Source organism: Ostrea edulis, chromosome 3 (genome assembly GCF_947568905.1).
Source record: "Ostrea edulis chromosome 3, xbOstEdul1.1, whole genome shotgun sequence".
In the NCBI taxonomy this organism is placed as follows: Eukaryota; Metazoa; Mollusca; class Bivalvia; order Ostreida; family Ostreidae; genus Ostrea; species Ostrea edulis.
The window spans coordinates 58,441,780-58,462,030 of record NC_079166.1 but is presented as its reverse complement, the minus strand read 5'-3'; the positions used below and the strand labels follow the sequence as shown (position 1 = coordinate 58,462,030).

General features: G+C 35.8%; 1 protein-coding gene across 1 annotated transcript; it reads left to right on the top strand.

The window, feature by feature from the left end:
• The first annotated feature begins 908 nt into the window (after window positions 1–908).
• On the top strand, window positions 909–3,415 carry LOC125673336 (multimerin-2-like). Its single transcript, XM_048909878.2, has 3 exons — window positions 909–978; window positions 2,681–2,865; window positions 2,972–3,415. Exons 2-3 carry the CDS (start codon window positions 2,682–2,684, stop codon window positions 3,358–3,360), a joined length of 573 nt encoding a protein of 190 aa, XP_048765835.2. The 5' UTR covers window positions 909–978; window position 2,681; the 3' UTR covers window positions 3,361–3,415.
• The last annotated feature ends 16,836 nt before the right edge of the window (window positions 3,416–20,251 follow it).

Sequence of the window (20,251 nt, the reverse complement as noted above, 5' to 3'; positions counted from 1 at the left end):
TGACAGAGGTGAAAGTGAGTGTAAGGAACAATAACTCTGGGTAGAGATTGAAGGCTAGTCTCCGAACACGTTATCCGTATCACACACAAAGGTGTACAACAAACTGACCGACGGAGAATGCGAAAGACCAATGCGAAAAACGGAAATCTGTTACTCAATAATTGTAGATCACAACGGTAGCAGTTCAGTTCAAAACAATGCAAAGTCGGATATTTATTAAACATCAGCACAAATGATTGGTTATAGGCCAAGTCAAAGGATAGTGTAAAACTAGTAATTAGAGGTTGGTGTAAAATAAGTTACATGTACCCAAATAGGAATAATTCTTACAAGGAAAGACTAAATGTTACTGTAACATTAGAAATATATAATTGTACAGAAAACGATCACCAGAAAAAATAGCCGTGTAAGAAAAAGAAATTTCCGTAATCCATCATACACTTTGTCACATATTGTATTCTTTATATGCCCTCTGGGCCCAAAATTAGAAATAAATTACTGACTTACTTACAAAATAGGTTATAATTTGGTTGAAGGGCGATCACGATGCTGATTATGTAAGATATTAAAAATGCAAAGTGTGCCTTGATGAATACAGTGGTTCATATTTTTAAGAATTTTTTTCTACCCCCACCCCCTTTCAGCAAACCAATCTTCAAAATCTCCGGCTATCGAAAGAATATGAGGTGTGATTATGGCCATGGGTTATGGAAAAGTCTGAAATTACGATTAAATTATCAAAACCTTGATATATTAGGAGATTAAAGAGTACAATGTATTTTACAGTCACCCGTTCAAAACTGAAAAATGCATACTGGGTAGTCTATATAGATTTTACAATTAATGTAGTATCGGGTGACACAGCTGTCACTAATGGTGTGTTAGCATGCAATGATAAAAAGTATAAAAGTACGGTGGTTGTATCATTGTCCATCACTGCCTGAACGTAGTTACAGAGGAAGTTATCTCAGCAATAAGGTAAGTACAGACATCAAGAGTACGGGAAAAGCAATCTACACTTTAAAAAAATACTAAAAATACTATTACATGTATATGGATTGATTCACGTTCGTCATAGACTAGCTATATTATTATATGATACAATGCGTTTGTCCGTCTGTTTTTCAGAACATTGTGGGTCAGATAAAAACAGTATCATTGATCGTAAAAAGATAGAGGCAGAACTGCAGGATGACTGGTCCTGTAGAATCGCGAGGTATTTAAAGTACAAACCGCGAATACTGCTCTCCCTTTTTTAAAAAAAACAATGCTACGTGCCTGTTTCATATTTATTTCTCTCCAATTACATCTAATAAAATCCTTTTATCCTATATGATTAGACATTTTCTTAATTAATATTAACAGTGAATTGATCTTTTTCAAAATGTTATTTACATAGTTTAGTATCATTAGAGGGGTCAAGTTTTTTTTTAAATTGAGTGTCCACAGTTTCCTAAACTTCGAGTCCTTTTGAAATATATATATACTTAATCCCTGACCCGACTTATAGTGAAATTCAAAGCAGCACACTGAGCCATTTTAAAAAATAAACAAGGCTTAACTGTCTCTTCGAGTGTCTCTAATGACGTCATAACTAATACTATGATTGAGTCAAATGCTGTCTGACGTGTTTCATGCCGATTGTTAGGCCGTTCTTGGTACACTGTTTTTGACTGCCGATTACTTCGTTTACCTGATCAAAACATAAGGCTCACGACAGGTGTGATCGGTCGACAGGGGATGCTTACTCCTCCTAGCCACCTGATCCCACCTCTGGTCTGTTTAGGGGCCAATGTTTGCCTAACTCTTTATTTTGTATTCCTTGTGGGAGTTATGAGATTGATCACTGTTCGTTATCTTCACGTTTCATTACTAAAGGGCATTAAATTGCGTGTAACTAGGTTGTTTATAGGGCAGGTAGAGATTTTGATGTCAATATAAAATAGTTTATTATTGGAAAACTCCTATTTATTACCCTTATATCTTTTTCATTTGGGTTTGTGAAGTATCAAAAAATCAAAAATAAAAATTAAAAAGGGCCATGTACACAATTTCAGCTGAAAATATTTAAATTTTATTTTCCCATTTTTAACATTTAAAATGGTATAACAAATGTATTTTTAATGGTTAGCAAAACTTTGAATGTCAGTTGCCAAGTACAGAGCTCCAAATTCTTTGTTATGTAAAATAAAAGTTCGAGTCGATCATGTTTTTTGTTTACATAAGATAGATACTCAACTGTATTAGTACAAAAGTTTCTAGTGTTTGTCACATCTCATTTTGTTTTAAACATTATAGTTTCCATTAATTCAAATTTTTGCTGTCCATTAGAAATACCTTAGATAAAAAAAACGACAAAAACACAAAAACCGCGTATACTTAAAACATAAAACTACTAGTATTCAAATGTACTTTCTGAATGTAAAACTCCAGTGAAAAATGTTCATTCAGTTTCATGTGTACAACTCAAACACTTCCTTTAAAAAGTTAAATCTCCAAGTTTGCGATTTTATTTTTTCCTTGACACACATATCCCAAATAGTGGTTGCTATTGAATGGATTAAATGCAAATGTAGTAATTGGTCAGAATATATATTGTATTTTCTCATCACTATATATCCATACAAATATAATCATTTCTGTATTTTCTAATTATTAATTAATGTTATTATCTTTACAGAATGCCCTCGCCAGTCTTTTTTGTGATTCTGTATGCCATTTCCGGCATCACTGCTGCTGATAAAAAGTCACCACGGCCCAGTCTGAAAACATTCAGAGATGATTATGCCACTGTTGTTAAAACATGCGAGGCTGTTGGTTATGTGAGAGACAAATGCAAAAACCCCAGAGGTAAAACCACCAGAGGTAAAGCTTTATAAGAAATTCAAGGTATAATTTTGACCTTTCATGAAGATATACATACACCCACTTAGAATTAAATGTTAATAAAGGGTGTTCAATTTGTTTACAGGAAACGCCATTGTAGCATTCAATGCCAAAGTCAGTTCTGCACAATCTGTTAGTGGTGGTAGCAGGGTCATGTTCCGTTCTGTAGATCTTAACATAGGAGGTGGCTACAACGCCGCAAAGGGGGTCTTCACTGCACCTAAATCTGGGGTCTATGTCTTTGAGTGGACAATAATGACACAAGAAAGTAAACCCGCTTACACCGCTCTGAATGTGAACGGCAAACGGAATGCGTCGAACCATTGTCATAATAACAGTCATGGAATTTGCATGTTATGCACTAAAATGTCCATTGTAAGAATGAAAGCAGGTCAAAGAGCCTGGATTTACAGTTGGACTCAAACCGCCTATCTTTACGGTGGCCATTGTTCATTTGCTGGTTTCATGTTATAAATGCTAACATGTTCACAAAATTGAAATAAAGAGGAAAAATGAAAGCACATTGATACTTGGAATATTTTCATTATTTTTCAATAAAATTGCAATCTTTTAACACTTTGTCATGAAAGATACAGATAACGAACAGTGATCAATCTAATAACTTCTACAATCAATACAAAATAGAGTTGGGCAAACACAGACCCCTGGACATGTCATAGATAGGAGCAGGTGCCTAGGAGGAGTAAGCATCCCCTGTTGACCGGTCACACCCACCGTGAGCCCTATATCTTGATAAGGTAAACGAAGCAATCCACAGTCAAAAGTAGTGACCAAGAACGGCCTAACAATCGGTATGAAACAAGCCAGACAGCATTTGACCCAATAAATGGTTGTATTGGCAAACTAGATTCTTTTAACGACCTTAGAATTTTCGAAATACTGATTTTAAAGGGTATATGCAATGAAATCGTATTTAGATGTGTTTAAAAAGAATGTCTTTAGTGAGCTGAGCATAAAATACCTCATCAAAATCGGTGCAGAAATTATAGAATTATCAATCGTATAAAGTGGCTATTTTTACCTGCTTTCAAAATGACCAGAATGAAGCTAGTAGCCACTAACCAGCAGCCAATAAGCACGTAGAAGCTCGCAGCCACGAAGGAAAATCATCAAAGGACAGAGTACTCATAGAAAAATATTTAATTTGAAACCTATTTTAAAGGAAATTTTAATTCAATTCATGTTTTGAATTAATAGATGTCAATCGCAACACTCATGAGCAACTTAGCTCACATGAGAGATTGTACATCAATGGTGAAATGAATTTATATCAGTAATTCTTAATGAAAGGATGGAAGGAAATAAAATTAATCACTTTTCATTTTCTGATTTTTTAAAACAATTAATTGTTCACCTTACAAGCACGAATGTAAATGCATATTGATAATTTAGCTCACCAGAATATTACGATCCTAGTCATTAAGTACCTATAAATAGATTGGTATGATAGGGAAAACTATATGATGTGGGGTGCTTTATAATCTCAAGACTGGCCCTACTTTTCATATGCCAATCCATTTGAAATCACATGCATTCAAAAATCTTTTCTGTAAATTAGCTTACCTTACGAGTGATAACCATTGCTTTGTAACAAAAGAACTCAACAAAAGAAATCTTTTGAGCAAGTGGTGTAATGAAACAGGATTAAGTAATGAAACAAACACTTTCTCTGCAATATCTGGTGAATAATATCTCCATCCTGTGAGTGTTATCAAAAATTGTGGATTAGCTCAGCTGATTTTGACATTGCGCATGACCTACTAAAAACAGTATAACACGAGTTTTATGACTGCTTTTAGAACTGTAATCTTTGAAGACAAGACAGAAGAAACATCGAGGCAAGGTAAAGGACCCCTAGAGCTACCATTCACCACTTTCAGTTTGGGGCTGTAGGGCTACCACTAGGTGGCCACCGGGGGTCGGGACAGTCCCTATTTCTACTCCATGAGGGGAGACAAGGACAATGTATCCGTTGATTGAGGTAGAGAATGCAAAGGGGTACTCGATGCCATGTAAAGAAGAACTCTGTGATACCCGAAACTATTGTTTAGCTCACCCGCACTTTAACATTTTTCGGATCTCGTAATGAAAAAGGGGTTTTATGACTGCTTTTTCAGCATTAATCTTTGAAGACAAGGCGGAAGGAACATCAAGGCAATGTAGCGGACCCCTATGACTATCATTCACCACTTTCAGTTTAGGGTTGTAGTGGTACCACCCGGTGGCTCACGGGGGTCGGGACAGATTTCGAATCCCCATTTCTACTCTAGGAGGGGTGACAGGGACAATGTATCCATTTATTGAGGTAGAGAATACTAAGAGGTACTCGATGCCATGTAAAGAAGAGCTCTGGGATACCCAGGAGTATTGTTTAGCTCACCTGAACTTTAAAGATTTTTGTAGCTCGTTGAGAATAATGGGGTTTTATGACTGCCTTCAGAGTATTAATCTTTGAAGACAAGGCGGAAGGAACATCAAGTCAATGTAGACGACTCCTAGGACTATCATTTACCGCCTTCAGTTTGGGGCTGTAGTGGTACCACCAGGTGGCTCGGGGGGGGGGGGGGGGTCGGGACAGATTTCGAGTCCCTACATCTACTCTATGAGGGGAGACAGGGACAATGTATTCATTGATTGAGGTAGATATTACTAAGTGGTACTCAATGCCATATAAAGAACTCTGGGATACCTGGAAGTATTTTTTAGCTCACCTGAACGTTTACATTTTTCGAAGTCGTTGAGAATAATGGGGGTTTATGTTGAAGTGGTACCGCCCGGTGGATCCCGGGGTTCCTGACATATTTTAAGTTCCATTTTTCTATTCTACTAAGGGCGAAGGTTTCAATTGGTTGGAATACCGCAGGTGATCCTATTCATTACTCGATCCCAGACAAACAAAAGGTCCGTTTTACCTGAAAGTGTTGCTTACCTCGCATGAAATATGCCATTTTTGTGTCTCATAGAGAAGATATTGGTTTAATAGGGTTGGTATGCAGATTCTGTTAGAAAATTTCGCGTAGTTCTAACTGCACTATGTATATTTTGTACGAAAGGCGGCAAGTGAAAGGGTAGATAATTGATATTGATTTATATGGTGGTCGCCACATAATTTAACTTGCGACCGCTATTTAATTTCTAGTGACCTCCACTTAATTTAACTGGCAGTTGTCACTAATTGAATTGAATATGTATGTAACTCTGTTATCAAGTTTATTGCTTTTGGGGTCAAAAGGGTCAATGTCACTTCGAAACTTGCTGAGAAAAGCTTATAGGCATTCTACGGGCCACATATTTTTACTTGGCTGATACTTCGGGGGGTGGGGTTGCAGCTGGAGAAGTTGTCTTCAATATTGTTTAAAATTCTCGTCAGATGTAACATAATACTATGTAAACATTTCTCTTTTGCCCAAATTTCAAATTCCTATATCATTGATTAGGCTTGTTTTGTGGTTCGTCCTTTATAGCATGTGTTCAGATCTTTAGTTCAAGCTCACATTCCTACCATTCACTACTATTATAAAACAAGAGGTCCATGGGCCACATCGCTCATCTGATTTTCACCTGATGTAATTTTAATTTTGCTGACACATTTTGGCCACAATTTCGGCTCAAAGGATCACGTCATAACCGCACTTAAAATTCTCAGAACATGCCTAAACACCATTATGGCTAACATAACCTTGTTTTTTCTGGAGAAGGTGAAGGTCAACCGTCAAGTTCCTTCTACTTTTAAGAAAGCCTAAACCATTAAATATCTTATTAACTGTTTAAGGTCGAGATTCCATATTTTGTATATAAATTTCTAATGGCAATAACTTTCATGCAATACCATGATCTATGCCATTTCTACCTTCACATTTTCCTGTGGTAAGCCCTTAACATTTCATGCATGATCTATGATCTTGTAAACCTTTTATGCATGAAATGTTAAGGGCCTACCACAAGGAATATATATGCAAAATATGAAAATATTACTTGAAATAGTTCAGGATGTATTGAATAGGTTTTCTTAAATGTACTCGTAAATTGAACACCAAGCACACCTGGTTAAAAAAAACTTGGTACGAAAATAAGGAATTTGCATATGAAATATGAGAACCCTATCATCCACCATTCATACGTTATGAGCAAGATTTAAATTTCTAACAGAGCGATGGGGGAATATATGAATATATATATATATATATATATATATATATATATATATATATACAGTGGAGCCTCGTTAATCCGGACACTTTGGTTCCCAGCAAAATCGTCCGGATAAATGAAGCGTCCGGATAATTGAATCGCATATTTTCTAGCTTTGCATAAGTAGCCAATGTGTGCCTACTTTATTGATGCATAGTGAATTAAACACATTCTATCATTGGATTTAACCATTTCATTAGTAAATAAATTATGATAATGTTAACATTTACATGTATTTCAAAGCACTAAAATTTAATGTACGTGTTTAGTGTATTTGCCTGTGCCTACATTGTACATACATATGATCCCTACAAAAAAATATACAAAACTGTGTACCGTATGCACTAAAACAAATAATGAAGCACTTTATGTAACTATAAGTAATTAAATCATTAGTAACTAACATAATCATTTACATTTCAAACATTTCATCACACTTTTACTTCTTAAAGAGGCCGGTAATTTCCATCTGTCACGGTTCACGGGTTCGGCGGTCTGTTTAAAGAATCTTCATCGTCCAAAGTTGATATAAGAATTTCGTGATTATCGTGTCAGTTGACAACATTCTTTAACCAAAATTCAATCTGCCAGACTTTATATTTCTTATTCTATAATTATCCAAGACAATATCAGGAGAACAAAATCATTTAAGCTCGTAATATCAAGACCTACTACTGCTTTGATCTAGTCACGCGCACCTATTATTTTCATGATGCGATAATAACGGAACAAAACTCGGGTGAAATTAACTTTACAGGTACATACAGAATTTAATTGTCATTTTCCTTAAAATGGTAATTTTCTCACTTCTACGCAGAGTTTAAAATTTCGAAAGCAATAAAGCTCTACAACATCGTAACAATAATCAATCGTACACAGGTACATTCTACATGTGCGACATTCTAAACGTTAAAGAATTATACTATATATACATGTGCATGAACATACATGTATATTTCACGCCAATCAACAGAATAAAATCCAGAATCTAGAAGTATGATCTACACTCTTTAGATTTGAATAAGCCGATATCAATTTACGAATCAGTACAACTGATACGTGTAGCAGTTAAATAAATTATCATTACGGCATGATGTTTAATTTATTAATACTATTAGGGTATTGATCAAAACTATAAAATAATATGCTACAGATTTATTTACAAAATTCAACACTACACGCAATAAAGATCTTATGTGCGAAAACTGGCAATACAATGTCTCGATCGGCACGTGCTATCTAACGGACTTATCATCACACACCACCTAATTGGAGGGAGGTGTTGACAGGGTACAGGTAATCGCGTCAATTAGACAGTTTGGCTTGTTTTCTTTATAATTTACACCTTGCTAACATTGTCCGACACAGACCTTCCCTAAACAAAATTACCGTCCGGATTAACGGTACAATTTTCAATGCATTATAACGTTTTGTAGTAAAAAGTGACCGTCCGGATCCGGAACGCGAATTTCCGGATTAATGATGCAAAATAATGTATAAAAATTCCGTTCCCTAGAAAAATCGTCCGGAAGGTGAAGCGTCCGGATTAATGGCGTCCGGATTACCGAGGCTCCACTGTATATATATATATATATATATATATATGTGTGTGTGTGTGTGTGTGTGTGTGTGTGTGTGTGTGTGTGTGTGTGTGTGTGTACCCGCACAATAGTCGCAGGGATACAAAAAACTTGAATCTATATAACGTGGAAACATTTGCAAAGGCGCGGGGTTTGGGGTCTACTTTGTTGATTGATTGATTGATTGATTTGCTGTTTTCCGCCACAGTCAACAATTTTTCAGTTATCTGGTGGCGCCCAGTTTTTTATTGGTGGGAGAGAGAACCCAGATACAATGTACCTGGGAAGAGACCACAGACCACAGACCTTCCGAAAGTAAAATGGGAAACTTTCTCACTTACCGGCGCGAGCGGAATTCGAACCCGCGCCGACAGAGGTGAGAGGCCGTGTGATTTTGAGCGCGATGCTCTAACCACTCGACCACGGAGGCCCCTTAAATTAACTACAAGTTTGACAGACAACAATGTCCTTAATTGTAAACGTCACGCACTATTACTACATGTAATCATTGATTTACATACAACTATTGACAGATAAGTGTGTTTGTCAGGTCTTCTTTGCGTCAAATTTTCAAAAATTTCATATTCTCCGGCACCATTGGTTCAATTTCAACGACACTATCCATATGTGTAGGAAATTCAAGTTTGTACAAACGAAGGAGCGCCTTCTCTTCCAAAGGGAGACATTCAAGAAGAGGGGGAATGGGGAATGTAATGAAAGGTGAAGATAACAAACAGTTATCAATCTCATTACTCCTTAAAGAAAAATAGAAAATTGGGCAAACACAGGTCCCTTGATACACCAGAGGTGGAATCAGGTGCCTAGGAGGACGGAGCATCCCCTGTTAACCGGTCACACCCTCAGTGAGCCCTATGTCTTGATCAGGTAAACGGTGTAATCCTTAGTCAAATCAGTATGCCTAGAACTGCATGAAACACGTCAAACAGCATTTGACCCAATGATAGGTTGTATTGGCAAACTAGATCATTATAACGACCATAGAATTTGCGAAATGCTGATTTTACACGAGATTGTTTAAACCTCTGTAACATCAATTTGTTTAGAAGTAGCATTTCTCGATTTTAAAACTGATCATACGTAGAACAAGTTTTTGCGTATTGAATCAGTTGAGAAATCTAAACACCATATGCAGGTGATAAATGGAATATTGCTACATAAATATGGGAAGTTGACGATGGAAAATTTCATCCCGTTTGTCATAAGGATATATCGAATCGACATATTCAGCAGGAAATTAGTTTGAACAATAATAATTTGGCCTGTACAACCCTTAAAGACCATGTATGTCATCCTTCTGTGCCACCTGAAGTAAAATCCATGTGGTCAAGCCATGTACTGGATAAAATAAGAATTGGTATACTGTCTGATAAGATAAATAATATACCCCTAGCAATATACAGAAAAACTGTAAGAAAGCAAGTTCTCACACAGAACAATAAAACATGACGGAACACTCGACAACACAGACGACGTGAATACCAATATAAAATCAGCAAAGGTAACAGAGGACACAAAATCAGCAAAGGACATGAACAAATCAGAATTAGCTAAAGGCACAATGGAGAACACAGCATCAGCGAAAGACATCATATACAGCCCAGAATCAGCGAAAGACATCACGCACAACACAGAATCAGCGAAAGACATCATAGACAACCCATAATTAGTGAAAGACACCCTGGGCAACCCAGAATCAGCGCAAGACATTTTGGACAACACCGAATCAGCAAAATACATCATAGACAACCCAGAATTAGCGAAAGACACCACAGGCAACACAGAATCAGCGAAAGACACCAGAGGCAACACAGAATCAGTGAAAGAAATCATAAGCAACCCAGCATCAGTGAAAGACAGCCTGGACAACCCATAATCAGCACAAGACACCATAGACAACCCAGAATCAGCGCAAGACATCATGCACAACACAGAACCAACGAATGACACTATAGACAGCACATAATCATCGAAATACATCATAGGCAACACAGAATCAGCGAAATACGTCATAGGCAACATAGAATCAGCGAAAGACATCATGCAGAAAACAGAATCAGCAATTTACATAGAGAACGTAGATTATAATGTTCTAACAGAGGTCACACAAGACTGTAAGGTGTATGTACCCACAGAGACAATGAATACTTTTTCTAACAGTGGAACAATTAGATCAAATACTTAGTGCTATTATTGACAAATGAAGTAAGGAACATTTCCAACTTGACAGAATCTAATCATACGTTAGTTAACGATTCACAAGATGCAGAAAGTACAACATATGAAAGCCGCTTCGATCAAATTGAAGATTCTTCAGATGAATATGTACCCCCAAGTGAAGGTAAGAGAAAATGGCTTAATAGTTCTTCAAGTTCTTTGGGGAAGAAAAAATGAAACGTACATTTAGAAAGACAAATACTGTCATTTCAAACGATAAGAGAGGACCAGGATACTGGAAATTAAACGTATCACACTTACAAGATGAGAAATATAAAAACGGAATTAAAAACGTCATAAACAACATTGACAATTCATTAAACCCAATTGAAAAATTAGAAACTGGGAGACCCGAAGACTTAAATTACAAAACACTTAAAACTCTAGAAGCAGAGCTAGATTGTATTTATGATAAAAAAAATCTAAAGGCGCATAAATAAGATCAAAAGCTAAATAAATAGAAAATGGAGAGAAAAGTACTTCTTATTTCTTAAACTTAGAAAAACAGCATCAATCCTCAAATGTCATTACAGGAATTCTAAACTCAGACAATAAAAAGATAAAGAAACCTAATAAAATATTAGGGGAAATGGTTGATTTTTATCAAAATTTATATGCTAGTAAAAACTTAGATGATGAAATCATTGACAGTTATTTGTCGGAAGTAAATATTTCACTATTAAGTGATGAAAATAAAGACATTTTGGAACTTTTCCCAACTTTCGAAGAATGTACGGAGGCGGTTTCTAATATGAAAAGTGATAAATCACCTGGTCTCGATGGTTTGCCTAATGAATGAAATTGGACCATATTTTTATGATGCTCTAAAAGAGATTTTTAACAATGTATATAGAACCCCTTGAGAACGGACTGCTGTGAAGAGACCAGTATAAACTATCCTTAAATATTTATCATTATAACAATACGGTCAACTTAGGACTACAGCGTTTATATATTATTCCTTGAGTATTTTCTGTTATTCTACTGTTGATATATCTACATCAACGATATTATGTATTTTCATATAAATTATATATATGCCTTATATAACATAATATTATAATAAAATCCATTCAATCCAATCGGCCCCTGGCACCATTGGTGAGAATTAAGAGGGAGTATCCGAGGATATTTTATCCCAAATAGTATGTATACTTTTTAATAAATGATGAAAATATTAAAAAAAAAAAAAAAAAAGACAAAAAATGTCTATATTAATGAAAATGAAAACACATGTGAAGACAGTGGCAACAGCAGTCTTAATGAACCGTCAACTAGTACGACTAATCCATTGAGATGTAGATGAAAGCAAAGAAACACAACAGAGCCAGGCAGCTTAGCAATAAAGGAAAGGCATACACAAACAGCAAGGGCAGTAAAATTCGTGGGAGAACATCGAAAGAAACAACTTGCAAATGCAAGTACAAATGTCAAGACAAAATCAAGTAACACCAGAGTTCGGATAGATTTCAAAATTACTGGAATATATCATACGATCGCCAAAGAGATTTCATAAGATGTCATGCAATAATGACAGAAAAGCGTGAAAAAACCAAACATCCAGAAGAAGAATGAAGAGGGAAACACTCTATTCATTATCATTTGCCTATAGAGGAGAGCAAGGTAGAGGTATGCAAGAAGACACTTTTAGGAACATTGGATATTGGTAAGAAAACAGTTACGTATACATTAAAGAAAAAAAAGAACCCTTTTTCTTCAACAGACAATAGAGGAAAATTCCAAAGAACAAAATTTCAGAGGATGACAAAAATTTTATCAGAGACTACATCCGTTCATTACCAATAACAGAATCTCATTACTGTAGAAAATCAACTGAGAGAGAATATTTGGACAGTTCTCTATACATAAGAAAAAGGTAAAATTTGTACACTGAAAAGTGTAAAAAGGACTGCAAGGAAGGAAAGAAATAATGGCTGTATGATACAATATTTGCTACCGAGTTCAATGTAGGGTTTCATAGGCCAAAGAAGGTAAATGCGCATTTTCTGATGCATTTGGAAAAATGTAAGTAACAGAAAAACAAGAAAATATGACTGAATTTGAGAAACATCAGCAACGAAAGCAGCAAGCAAGGATGAAAAAGTAAGAAGATAAACAGAGATCAACTGAAAATGAGATGTTCAAAACTATCAAATTTGATTTGCAAAAGGTACTTGTCACTCCTAAAGCTGAAATAAATGACTTATACTACAGCAGAAAACTTGCTACTTACAACTTCACCATATTTGATGTAATTACTAAAGAAACTGTTTGCAACATGTGGTGGGAAACCATAGCAAAGCGAGGAAGCTGTGAAATTGGTTCGTGTCTTCTTGACTACAATTAAAGTGTGGAGTCAGTCGATGAACTGGTGTACTATTCAGACAGTTGCACCGGACAACAAAGAAATTTACCATTTATTGGAGTGGGTCTCTACTCGGTTGTTAATCTTCCAATTCAAAAGATAACACACAATTATTTTGAAAGAGGGCACTCACAAATGGAGGGAGATTCTGTTCATGCTACTATTGAACGATCCACAAAACATGCAGATATGTTTTCTCCCAGTGCTTGGATGCTTGGTGTCCGCAATGCTAAATTCAACCCACCCAAGTATGTAGTGAAGGAGTTGGAGAATTGAGATGTATTAGATTTCAAACGTCTTACAGATGAATGTATAGGCAACAGGGTTTTGCAGAAGATGAATCAAGAGTAAATTAGGACAATATTCATTCATTTCAGTATCGAAAGGAAGACCCTACCAAGATATTTTTCAAATACGAAACCAGTCAGCCAGAATATATCATTTGATATTCAGGGAAGAAGCAGTGTAGGAAAGCTGAGAAACATGAAAAATTACATCTTAAACCACTTTATTCAGCCTTATCCCAATAGCAGATGCCAAGTTCAAAGATCTGATGAATCTATGCAAGAAAAACATTATTCCTCACAGTCATCAGAGTTTCTACTCACAGCTTCCTCACAAGGGGAATATGTGCAACGTTCTGGAAGAACCCGATGAAGAAGATAATTCAGATTGACTCAAGATTACGGTAGAGCATCTCATAATCTATGCATTGTGTAGCTTTCGTTTGACAGTTTTGCCAAGTAGCGTTCCAAGAACTCATTTTTATTTACATGATTCCATTTTAACAAACCCACAAACACAGTTTTGTTTCCTTTTTCTGATGTTGATGCGTATTCTGGTGTTGGTGCGTGTTCTATTAATCTATATGGTTTTTGTAGATCACATTGACGATTATTTGTGTATGTTAGTAGATTAACAAGCTGAACTGATAGTCTTGATGTTGTTCTGTGGGATGAAATAATGAAAGTATTTTTCACACTATTCATGGTTGTGTGTTCTGTTGAATGACATACAATAATAAACAATTTTATTTTAACAACATATGCATGTACCTATATCACATTTCTTTTTGTAGAGAAATGTGCTACATTGGATATGGACAGTTGGCCCATCGGTGGTGGGGATATTTAGGGAAAGGTGTTCGTGTTTCCTTGCTGTCGGTGCTGTACGTTTAATTAAGACAACTTGTCCTGATGAGAGTGGAAAGTGTCCTGCTAACATTCTCCTGAAGCGGTGTCTGTCTTTGTCAATATGTACACATAGGTTGAACAAACAAAAGCATAGAAATATAGATTGTGTTTACATGCAAATTTCACATATTTTCATTATGCACTTGCTACATGTAAAACGTATACGGTACCATATAATATAGTGCATGATTTTTTGTTCTTGTCTTTTGAAACTTCAAATGATATACATAAGGATTGTACTGCATTTTACTGTGTACAACCCCCTACAAAAACAAAAACAAATACAAAACAAAAATGCCTGGGGTTTTGTAAAGTTCTCCTTGAAATGAAGTCCAGCCAACACCAAACTGAATATAAGTGACATAATTCTAGTGGCTTACAGATGTACAAAATTTTATGAAACATTGCTACTTGGGATAATTAATACTGTGTAAATGAAAACAGGGATAATTAATACTGTGTAAATGAAAACATCTTTTTACTAAGAAATAAAAAAATCTATGTAATTTTGTAATGATGAGGCGAGTGGCCAGTATAATAGATATACACCCCCCCCCCCTAATTCTGCCTGTATCTTTCGAGTATTTTCCGAAAAGCTTCACATCTGTCCAAATAAAATTGAGATGGAGGAGCATCCCCTATAGCATCATAATGAGACATGTGGAACATTCTACACGGGTGATGGAGCTGCTCATATCAGGCTGTATACATAACCTGAGGAAAAAACCATCGGAATAGATTCAATCCATTAGATTGTACAGATGTGAATTTCACATATTTTTTAGAATGTATTTTGTCAAAATACCTTTTTTGTTCTTGTCATTTGAATCGTTTGGAATATACAGTTTACTTGCATATAATTTACTTACCAAAAGTACTTGGCGCCTTCACTTTTTTGACGGTATAATCTCCCCTCTTTTGTTAGGGAATGCTATCTTGTACTGAAAAATGCCCCTGTTTTGTGACTCACTGACTGTTCTCATTGAACAGCGGTTGAAATGAAGTCCAGCCTAGGCTATACCAAACTGAAAGTAAGTGTGATAGTTTGGGATTTACTTTTACTTTTATTTCTGGATTTCGATGTAAATTATTCACCCGTTGTATTTGACCACGCCCACTTTATTTTTTAGCCAATAACTTTAATGACAGTTTCTATTGTTTAATTTGCTATATAAAGCCAGGCAGCGAACAATTTAGGGAAGCGAGACAGCTGGCCTTGCTAGCTGCACTTCTCCTTCCATTATTCCTATTTTTGAATTACGTTTTGTTTGTCTACTTTGTCCCTTTTTACTTACCAAATTATTATTATTACCTTTGGGCTGGGAGAATTTCTTGATGGTTTATAGGTTAAGTTCCAGGTTTTAGAGTTTGTATTTAGCACATTTATACTGGTAATAGATTCGTAATGTGTTATTTATCTTATTTTCATTTCTATTGATTGTATTTTCAAGTTTCTACTCATAGTGTAGTTTGGTCGTTTCGAAGTCGCCACTATCAAATCAAATAAAACAAACACAACGCGAAGTACAGACTATACGAACGCCAGACCTGCTACATAAGTTACAATTCCAATAGCTAATAGATTTATGAACTCTTAACATACAGTAAGAACAGTGATACTTGGGATACTTTATACCGAGTAAATGAAAACATATGACAGAAGAAATCTACAATATTGTGATGAAAAACAAATTTACCGGCTTTGAATTCGGCTCTTCGACCATGTCCGAGAGAAGTATCAGTGTCACTCTATTTACATTGCTAATCACGAATACTGCGACTTAAAACTGTTCACGATTGCTAAATGTTAATAACTATAACATATAAATACACTAAAATTATAGATAAATGATATAGATAAGGCGAAATTCAACTACTGATCTACACTCTTTTACTTCTTCCAAGATGGCTCGGTATCCGTAGTGACGTCATAGCAATTAGGCGCTTGAACCCGACCAAAATACGTTCAGGTGTGATTTAGAGATTTTCGAGAATATCTCCCTCAATTCAATTTATATCTTCGTCAAATTTTCAATTAATTTGTGATTTAGATAGATGTTTTTTCTACCCAAACATTGGATTGCATTGAATATACCTTTTAAACGAGACTGCTGAAGCCCCTGTGTCACAATTTGTACAGAGTCACTTATTTTGTCCCTAATTGTGTGCCATAACCTGTATGAGAGAGTAACAATATATTTAGGCGAGAGTGGGGTCACGTGTTTTGTAAAACCATTTCTATAAGGTACGTCAATTCAGCACGAGTCGTTGAGAAGGTGTGTCCTTCAAACAGAGAGCACTAAAGTCATGTCTGTGTGGACCTGTGTGGTCATATAAATGTGGTAGTATTGGATTTTTATAATGCTTTTATTTCAGCCGGAAATTTTGGGAAATTAAAATAAACCAATTTGAATACAATTGAACTTGTTTTTATCTATTCAAAAATTAGAAAATATTTTGGTCAATTCTGTATTTAATTCTGCCCGTTGATTGGTCAAGAACTTTCTCGGGTTAAATTGCGGGTACTGAGGTGTGAAAGGAGTGAATTTTAAAAAAGAGATAGAAGGTACATGTACTACGTGCGTCAGCCATTTCTGAGAGACAATTGATATTTTCTTGATATTCTTGAGACTGCACGACATACTACCGTGAGTTTCTGTTTACCATTACTTATTCATTTTAACATTCCTATTTTATTAACGTAAATTCTATAATTGTCTGCATTTCAATGAAAACCCTAACAATAGTAAAAGTAATAAAAGAGAGAGTGCATTATAAACCGAAGTTATATATAGTACATTTTGTACAATGAATTCTATAGTACATGTGGTATATAAATGTATTATTAATTAACAGGCACATGGATAAATGTAAGTTGTATCAATTATAACGCGATTTCGACACATCGTGTTAAACAATGGGTGTAGAGATTTACCCCAAATCTCTACACCCATTTTTTAACACGATGTGTCGAAATGTGTATATGTGAATATCTCTGTAATCTGACACAAAATGTTCCAACTCATGACAACAAAGACACCCCTTGAATGAAATGTGAAGATAACGAACAGAGAATACTCTCATAACTCCTACAAGCAATACAAAATAGATAGTTGGGCACACACGGACCCTTGGACAAACCAGAGGTGTCAGCAGGTGCCTAGGAGGAGTAAGCACCCCCTGTCGACCGGTCATACCCGCCGTGAGCCCTATATTCCGATCAGACAAACGGAGTTATCCGTAGTCAAAATCAGCGTGTCAAGAACGGCTTAACAATCGGTATGAAACACGTCAGACAGCATTTGACCAAATGATAGGTTGTATTGACGAACTATATCGTTATAACGACCATATAATTTGCGAAATGCTGACTTCAATCGAGACTGTTGAAACCCCTGTACCATCAACTTGTTTGTCAGTAGCTTGAATCGATTTAAAAACTGACTATACCCAGAACAAGCTCTTGCATATCGAATCAGTTGAGAGATATAAACACCATATGCACTATGCAGGTGATAATGGAATATTGCTACATAAATATGGGAAGTTGACGATGAATGTTAATAGCTACAATTTCCACAAGCACACCAATCAAGGAAAATCCCCCTGTCATTAAAATCAACTGCATGCTGGTGAAGAAGTATCATTCTGAGAAACAATTTCTTCGTCTGTAGCATCAGGTTCAAAGTGATATCCCATATCTAATTCACTTTATGCTGATGACATGTTAACGTTGATGCCTATAATGTGCCAGAAATACACAATGTATCCTAATGATGTCAGCATCAGTGCTGCCCTCTAGTGGATGCTAAGAGATAACCAAGCAGAGAGGTAATTTTTTTCAATATGGCAGCTCCCAAGGATTGAAAAGATTCATTAAAGCTGACATGAATTAATAAATATAGTATAATTCTTTATGTCCGCCATATTTCTTTGCCAATCCGCCATATTAGTTGGATATTCTATTGTTATATGTATCCGGGTTCGCATGGTATATAAGGGGACGAGTTTTGCTACGCTTCACTTCACATCAGTGTCTTCGATTTACCTGTGCGGGTAGCTTCGACAGGTAACACGTACATCTCCGATACTAATTTATAGGACATCAAGAAGAAATGAAATCACGTTTTGAAACACCATGCAGGGCTCAAAATCACAATAAACATATTGTACAGTAGTAAATCATTCTAAAGGCTTTGGATAAATAAATATAGAATGCCTTTTCTTTACGTGAATGTGCGTATTTTTGCAATAAATATGTCAAAACTATACAAAAACGCGGAGAAATATTTCATCTATTATCTAGCTCTATTGATGAAATGGAATAAGTAAAGGGTATAAAATCTATAGCATTCACACTTACTTCAAGCAAAATGCAAATACATAAATGCTACTGTACGTATAAAGAAGACATGGTCATGTATGTATGCTCGCCATGAAAAAGCATCGAATGCGGATGACTATTTACCTGGGTCTACTCGTAATATCTGTAAAGGAACGAAGATGTACGTGTACACTTGTTGAAAATTCTCAAAGTAGTAGTAAAACTCCCTTTATTAGCATAATCCATGAAACAAAACGATTCACTCCATTTGTATCCCAACAGTAAACAACATTGTCCATTGTACAGACTGCGACACACTTAGCCCGTGCGAATCAGCTATCTTCAATCAGGGGAAGTATCAGAGTAGAATATTTACCCTGTATTGTGCATGAATCCTTATACCATATGATTTACTTGTCAGACTATTGCAGATTTATAAATCAGGAAATCATTTAGGTACATAAATTGTTTGTGCATAGATAATTTGCATATACAACACTGCACGAATGTATGGGATGAGAGAGAGAGAGAGAGAGAGAGAGAGAGAGAGAGAGAGAGATTCAAACGATGATCTTGTAATAATCGTGCTCTTATTAAGACAAATGATATCGTAAATTCAATATACTCAATATTGCTCTCATTAATTGATAATACAGATTTATTTGATTCATTTAAAGCACGCAATTAAAAATTAAACATATTTTTAAATAATGTTATTTTCAATTACTTCATTTTATGCTAATTCCCCGCTCAATAGATCTTATATATATATGCCATTTTGCTTTATTACATTCTGCGTTGAACTCGACGCAAATTGTAGGAATGCAAAATGTTATAATTGAGTTTATCATATGCGTAGTTATCAAGCACATAGATATATTTTTTTTATTTAAACATATTTTATTGAGCAACTCAACAGGATTGGGCAACAGGCATAGCCTATGTAGGCCCTCTCCCAAATAAAAAGGTTAAGTACAATGGTACATAGAATCAAGGGGAGGGGACAAGAGTGTCTGTCCCCCACCTTTGATAACAATATCCATTTATATTTTTTTTTGTTATTTTGTTTGTTTGTTCTTTGATGTTTTCCGTCACACTCAACAATTTTTCAGTTATCTGGTGGAGCCCAGTTTTTGTTGGTGGAAGAGAGAAACCAGATACAATGTACCTGGGAAGAGACCACCGACCTTCTGAAAGTAAACTGGGAAACTTTCTCACTTACTGGCGCGAGCGGGATTTAAACCCGCGCCGACAGAGGTGAGAGGCCGTTATTTTGTAATGCAAGTAAAAAATATATTGGGTGACAACCCCCCCCCCCAAACTTGACCCCAGCTTGAAAGTTCTGATATAATAGTAGAAGGCACACACCACCACCAATTAAGAAAATGAGGATATTATGATGCACTCATGCTAGAGGACTTTAACCACCCCCATCCCACCTCCAACGATGGTAGAA